The sequence below is a fragment of the Halichoeres trimaculatus genome, unplaced genomic scaffold, assembly GCF_033239565.1.
Source record: "Halichoeres trimaculatus isolate MK-OKI-2021-1 unplaced genomic scaffold, fHalTri1.1 fHalTri1_scaffold_2, whole genome shotgun sequence".
NCBI lineage: Eukaryota > Metazoa > Chordata > Actinopteri > Labriformes > Labridae > Halichoeres > Halichoeres trimaculatus.
The window spans coordinates 13,088,896-13,095,892 of NW_027437180.1; the positions used below are offsets into that span (position 1 = coordinate 13,088,896).

The 6,997-nt window shown below is 42.3% G+C and overlaps 1 protein-coding gene across 1 annotated transcript; it reads left to right on the top strand.

The window, feature by feature from the left end:
* Positions 1-1,789: 1,789 nt before the first annotated feature.
* inab (internexin neuronal intermediate filament protein, alpha b) lies at positions 1,790-6,656 on the top strand. The gene is made up of 3 exons (XM_074665529.1): positions 1,790-3,057; positions 3,565-3,689; positions 3,860-6,656. Exons 1-3 carry the CDS (start codon positions 2,008-2,010, stop codon positions 4,122-4,124), a joined length of 1,440 nt encoding a protein of 479 aa, XP_074521630.1. The 5' UTR covers positions 1,790-2,007; the 3' UTR covers positions 4,125-6,656.
* Positions 6,657-6,997: the final 341 nt, after the last annotated feature.

Consider the following 6,997-nt stretch of genomic DNA (forward strand, 5'->3'; position numbering starts at 1 on the left):
ATCACTACAAACCCCCTGGGACCTGGACAACTGTTTGGGCATCAAAAAATGTGGCTGACGCTCAAGATGAAGCATGGTCTCCATGTCTAAAGGGAGACCGTAATGAGACTGCTCCAGGAACTGAATCCACGCGGGACCCTTTTGCACCCAGGTATCTGGTTTATCCATCCACTTACCACTGTATGGGTTTGTCCAGTCAGAGACAAGTATCATGGTTTTACTCGACGGTGCTGGTCCTACCCTTTCCGATTTCGTGATTTCGTGATTTCGTGAAATTTATTTAGGGATTGGTTACTTTTAATTTGTGACCTGTGATTTTTATTTGCATTCTGTGAAATGTATTTGTCTTTTTTTAAATATATTTGTGGTTTGTGACATGTATTAATGCTTCTGAAATTTATTTTGCGCTTTTGAAATATTTATTTCCATTGCCCTTCAGGGCCACCGTAGGTAAGGGTTTGGGTAAAAGGGAAAAGATTTGTGGTGCTTACTTGGTTGTTGATTGTTGATTGAATTGATGATTAAATTAAGTTTGACTTTTTTTGAGAAGAAAGAGAGATTGATCCTGAGAGTAACAACAGGACCAAGAAGATATTACTTGTGTGTTTTTTTTAATAGTTTTCTTTTTAAAGGGATGCACAAGTGTTATCAGTTCCCTTAACAAGAAGTTAGGCAAATTATAGTTTTCTGCAGTCGACTGTGTGTTGAGCAGGGGTGCCTGCACGTTGTGTTTTCATGGAAGTTTTCCTTACATTGTATTATCTATCTTTGCACTGAACAGTGAGATTCTTCTTTTGTTCTTTTTTCAGGGCAACATGTAATTGTTTTACAACGAACGGTGGGTTTTTTTTTTTCATTTGATCAATACACATTTTGAGAGTAAGGGGAGAAATCTGTGCCAGAGCTCCATGGTGCTGCAAGTGTGGCTTGGTTCAACAGTGATCTGCCAACTTCTTTAACAAAAACTGATATCACTCATCAATAATTTCACAATTCTTTAAATTCTATAAACCCACCTGACATCCAAAGTCAGAAAATATAAAATATACAACGTGGATTAGGAATCACATCCTTCATCTTTACCTGTTTTTTCGCTGTGTGCAGCAAATTGCCAACAGGGGGCAGCAAATATCTGTGTAAGCAAAGCTCTGACAAGAGACATTGAACAAAACTTATTATTTCCCATACCAACAACAACAAATAACCATCTACCATATTCTTCCTTAAAGTTAAACTCTATGTCTCTGGACCTGAAACTCATAGACAAACATAGGGCATACATATCTCTTGACTATCTTTCAACGAATTAAAAGAATATTAAATTGTCCACTAAAAATCTTTTTTTTTTCAGCAGGTGGACAAATCCAATATTTGAAGCTCATGTTTTTTGGGAATAATGAGGAATGTTTGGTGGAAAAAGTAACTACGGTAAAACAGTTACTACTTGCCAGCTACTTCCAAACATGCAATAAATCAAAGTCTTAGAACAACATTGTTTTAGTAAAATAGTTGACTAAAGTTTACTGCACCGTCATCGCTGCCTGGAAAGTGCTACTTTGCACTTGTACAACTGTTTTGAACTCCGAATTAGGACACAATATACCGTTTTAGTCCCTTCTTAGACCTTTAAACTTTTTGTTTTGTCTATGCCACGTTTATGACAAAATTCAACACAAATGTTTAACATAATTTTATTGTTTAAGTGTCACAAGCGGTCAAACATTGACGCATGAGCACTGCGCCAAGAGCTCCATGTACCCCACACAAAGAAGAGCATCATCTGCGCACATTAAGACTATTCCCAGTGAAGTGTATACTGAAAATGAACTCAAGAGTTTCATATGATGTAAAATTGGCTCATTTGCTTCCACTCGCATATTCTCTGGATGGAGCGACCTGACGTGATGAGTCTGGATGCAACCAGCAGGCATTAATTAGTGATTGGGTTGCTCCCCCTATATAAAGGAGGCGCGCCCACTGCGCTGCTCTGTCTCCATACCAGCCAACATGAGCTACGGATCTGAAGTCTTTTCCTCCTCTTCCTACCGGAAGATTTTCGGGGATTCTCCTCGTTATGCATCCTCTCCATCCCGGAGTGTGGGGGGCATGTCCTCCCGCGGGGGTTACCGGACCTCCTCTGCAACTAGGAGCAGCGGAACCTCCCTGGGCTCGTACAACAGAAAGTCTGCCCGCTCCTACTCTTCGTCAATGCCGCTGGAGACCTTCGACCTGACCCAAAGCAGCGTCCTCAACAATGAGTTCAAAATCATCCGCACCAATGAGAAGGAACAAATGCAGGGGCTCAATGACCGCTTTGCAATGTTCATCGAGAAAGTGCGCAACTTGGAGCAGAGCAACAAAGTGCTGGAGACGGAGTTGACTGCGCTGCGCCAGCGCCAGACCGAACCGTCCCGCCTGGCTGAGCTTTACCAGCAAGAGATCCGTGAACTGCGCTCCCAGCTGGAGGAGCTGAACGGAGAGAAGTCCCAGCTCATGATCGAGAGGGATAGCATCGACGACGACCTGCAGAAACTCAGGGGAAAGTACGAAGAGGAGTTCCATGCTCGGGAGGAGGCGGAGGCCACCCTCAAGGCTTTCAAGAAAGACGTGGATGATGCCACCATGGTGCGCCTTGACCTGGAGAAGAAGGTTGAATCTCTGCTGGACGAGATCAACTTCCTCAGGAAGGTCCACGAGGAGGAGGTGGCCGAGCTGATGGACATGATCCAGGCCGCGCAGGTGTCTGTTGAGATGGAGGTGGCCAAGCCGGATCTCACCTCTGCTCTCAAAGAGATCCGTGGCCAGTACGAGTCCATGGCGTCCAAGAACCTGCAGTCCGCCGAGGAGTGGTACAAGACAAAGTTCGCCGACCTCTCCGAGCAGGCCAACCGTAGCAACGAGGCCATCCGCGCCAGCAGGGAGGAAATGAACGAGTTCAGGAGGCAGCTGCAGTCCAAGACTATCGAGATAGAGAGTCTGAGGGGAACCAACGAGTCTCTAGAAAAGCAGCTGCGAGAGATGGAGGACAGGCACAGCGTGGAGATAGGAAACTACCAGGTAATGAAAACTACAGACTTTATGAAATGTTCAGAGAAAAGAAGTGAGTCACAGTACAAAGACAGTTTATATGCATGTAATGGAACATGTTGTATTATGACTGTTATTGTTAGCGTGTAATGATTTCACATGCAGCTGCTGTCGGTGGGGCTCTGTCCGTGGTGCTGAAACTCTCTCCCCTGGGAGCGCGCGCTCAACAGCAGCATCAGACAACGCCCACTTTGAGAAAACGCTGGAAATCAGCCCTTTTAACCCGCTGCTGTGTTTAATCTGGCACTTTTTGTGGAGAATATCGATTCTAAACGAACATCTCAACATATTTTGTAACATTAGACTCCAGCATCTTGATGATTTACTTGTTAACGAAAGCGTCTTTTCAGGAGTCTTTGTTCAGGCAGCGTGATTGGTCCTCTGCAACAACTGGGTCACAGACTAATTCGTTTAATTCTTTGGGAGAATAAAGTTATATATGACTCACTTTTTCCTGTATGTTATTCTCTTCTTTAGGACAGCATGGCAGAGCTGGAGAATGAGCTGAGGACTACTAAGAGTGAGATGGCTCGTCACCTGAGGGAGTACCAGGATCTGCTGAATGTCAAGATGGCTCTAGATATTGAAATCGCAGCTTACAGGTATACTCTCCTCTAAAAACTGATCACACTCTGTCATTTATGATAACCTAATTTATATTCTGCTGGGTTACACTGAGGTCAAAGATGTGATTTAAAAACACCACAATTTTTGGCAGTAAAAACGATGAGCACTTATGCACACTTTCTCAACTCACCTTTTTTTTCTGTAGGAAACTGCTTGAAGGGGAGGAGACCCGTATTGGGACAGGGATCACCTTCCCCGGCCCCTCCATGAGTGCAAGTATGGGGCAGAGCTACAACTACCAGACCCGTATCTATACCACCTCTGGCAAGGGCTCCAAGAAGGATGAGGATCAGCAGCAAAGCAAGTCTGGTACCAAGATCTCCCAGCGTGAAGTGTACGAGGAGACAGTGATCACCACCAAGAAGACAGAGAAGGACCCCAGCGACATCCCCACCAATCAGAAAAACTAAGAGCCTGTTGTAAGCCTGTTTTTCACCCCTGAAGCTTTCCCTAACCCCACAAACCCAGACCTTCTTCTCCCTGTTGTAAAACAAACCCTGAGCCTTTACTCAAAGCACCTGTGGGATCTCTGAAAAATTGCCTCCTTATTACAAGTACAGAAGGATCATTTTGGTTTCTTTGATAACTCTTGTTCTGTGTACCCACAGGTCAATTGAGTGCAGGATTCAGATGTTTGTGGTACATAAGTTTACCCCCCTTCCCCTTTGCCCCCACGTCTCCCAAAGGAAATCCATCATAACTAAAGTAACCATCACTCAGTACAACAGCACAAAACATCTGCTCTCTCTCCATCACAATCTCAACATCTGACAATAGCACTGAGGTAGCATCTCCTACAGGAGTGATATATTATAGTCAACTGGTTCTTCACACTTTGGAAAACTGTTACACCATTAAGTGATACTCAGACACACGGTAGACGACCTCTGGATATTCACCGCCACCACAAGCTGTGAGGTTCTCTCAACACTTTCCATTGAGAGCATGCTGATGCATTCAAAGGACAAAAGATTGAAAAGCTGCTTTTAGGTATCTTGCACAAAACAAACAGAAATTATTTCTGATGATGATGATGATGATGACAGCGAAGTGAGGAAGCACACAGTATACAGTTGAGGGAAGCCTGCCAAGGTTGAAAAAAGAGTTACTTTTCAGAGGCAGTAATTCAAGCAACATTACTAAAAACAAGTTAATTAACAAACTTCTTGAATCTCTTCATGCACAATTTTTCTGATTGACGGTAGCTGAAGCCTGGTCAGCACTGCATGACAGCTCAGGAGAAGCTAAAACCAATCAAGCACCAACTCTTTCTGAACTTCCCACAACTGTAGCTATTTTAAACAAGATTTGAAACAAAGGAGAACTAATGTATTAATGAAGTGTAATATGCATGGTGTATGTAGATGTCATGCTTGCACGGAATACATCCATCGCTAAGTCAACACAAATTTGTTGTTTGTTCGGGCTTGAATGTCGGCTCACTCCGACCTTTTAAACCATGCTGAGCGTCATCATGCACCATGCTTATTTATAACTGTGATAGAGTGCTTGTTAGCCTGTAGGCCTGAGTTTAGACTACTGTTATAAATGGTAATGTAGGGTGTGAAGTACGTAGCCTTTAGATCTCTGCAGTGAACATGCAAGGGGTGAGGGCCTAAGCACTAATATGAGAATGTGACAACTACCTATTAGGTAATGATTTGAGACTAAGGACAATAAGGGATACAGGGAAAAGTATAGGCGAAGAGTGAAGGAAAAATAATTCAAATGCAGCAATGATAAAAAAAAAGTAACAGCTCTAGAAATATTCCAGTTGTTGAGACTGAAAATGCTTTAGCACAATTGTACACAGGTCTGTATGATTTGTTTTGTTAGAAAAGTTGTATGTGTGTAGGACACCATCCCCATGTGCTACTGATGATGCATAACACACATTCGAGCCCCAGAATCCATATCATATCACCTGCCAGAGGAAAACCAACACCATCAATCCGCACCAAACACCACACAGTCAGTCAGAGCCTGGCAGATGTGTTAGAAACCACTTGACCTCTTTCTCTGTTACTGTGGCCATGACTGGATCAAACGTCTGTTGTAGTATGACCTCACCTCTAGATATCCTTCAATATATGAAACTGATAGTTCTTTTTCTGCACTGCCAACTCTAACACAGCTTTCTTCTTCTCCTGCTGCTAGTGGAGGCGACCCTCGCCCCGACAATCTGCTCTCACACTGAAACAAGAAAAGTACTGATTGTAACACAGACTGTTCTGGATAGAGTTCTTGTTGTTTTACCTGAGGCTTGAGAAAGCATCTTAGTACTGTAGTAAGTGTGTTTGTAGCTCTACACAGCGGCCTGTCATCATGTTTAAGGCAGCGAAACTGAAAGCTGGGCATTTTGCTAAATGAATCACTGATTTCAGAGTGAAGCAGACACAAAATTCAGATGGTAAGAACTTACAAATACAAGCTGCATTTTATAGTATACAGATATAACAATGGATGAATGGTTCATGTTTGCAAATGTCAAGCTTTTGTCTTAACACTGTAAGCCAAAATAGTTCAACTTAGACTTGATGTCTGAGGAATTAATGTCACTACAACTTCTGCAGCACTGCCAAACCTTTCCAAGTGCACATCCAACACTACTTCATACAAAGAAAAGAGTTTTCTGGCAATACATGATGCCACTAATCCAAAAATCAACAGTCAAGATTCAGCCATAGAGCAAAAACTGTAGGAAGTAAAATGCCTTAAAACACCAGCAGCTTTTATCTGGCCATGTGTGTGATGTGTATGATTCTGTCCTGTGGGGCATTAAGTCATTTTTCTCTCTATTAGCGTTTATTAGATTTAACATGATTAACGAAAGCGTAGGGACTGAATGTAGGTGACATGCTCTTCTCTTTACTGCTAATACTTCTTATGCATTGCTGTATGACACCATATCAATAAAGACTTGACATTAATGAAGCTGCACATGATTTCATTGTGTTATTATTATTATTTTTAATCCATAACATTCGCTTCACATTCTGAGTGGTTCAGTACATTAAATGTATTCACTGCAGCATTTCACCTGCAATATGATGGTACGTTTACTTATTTCAAAATGTTCTTACCATGCTTATTTTTAAAGGGTTTCATCCCACAAATACATCGTATTTCGTGTGTACCACCTTACAGGGCAAAAATATCCTCTAGTGTGTCTTTATAGGCTCAAATTATTTTTCAACTTTAATCATTTTTAGCAAAATTTAAACATCAGATCAACTTTGATGTTATTCTATATGCTATAAAAAAAGCTCTATTGATGTCATGG

Excerpts from the sequence above, each read along its gene's own strand:
- inab (XM_074665529.1), top strand. The coding sequence starts at position 2,008 with ATGAGCTACGGATCTGAAGTCTTTTCCTCCTCTTCCTACCGGAAGATT. Across the intron at positions 3,058-3,564 it reads TGGAGATAGGAAACTACCAG|GACAGCATGGCAGAGCTGGA; the intron begins GTAATGAAAACT and ends TCTCTTCTTTAG. Across the intron at positions 3,690-3,859 it reads ATTGAAATCGCAGCTTACAG|GAAACTGCTTGAAGGGGAGG; the intron begins GTATACTCTCCT and ends TTTTTTCTGTAG.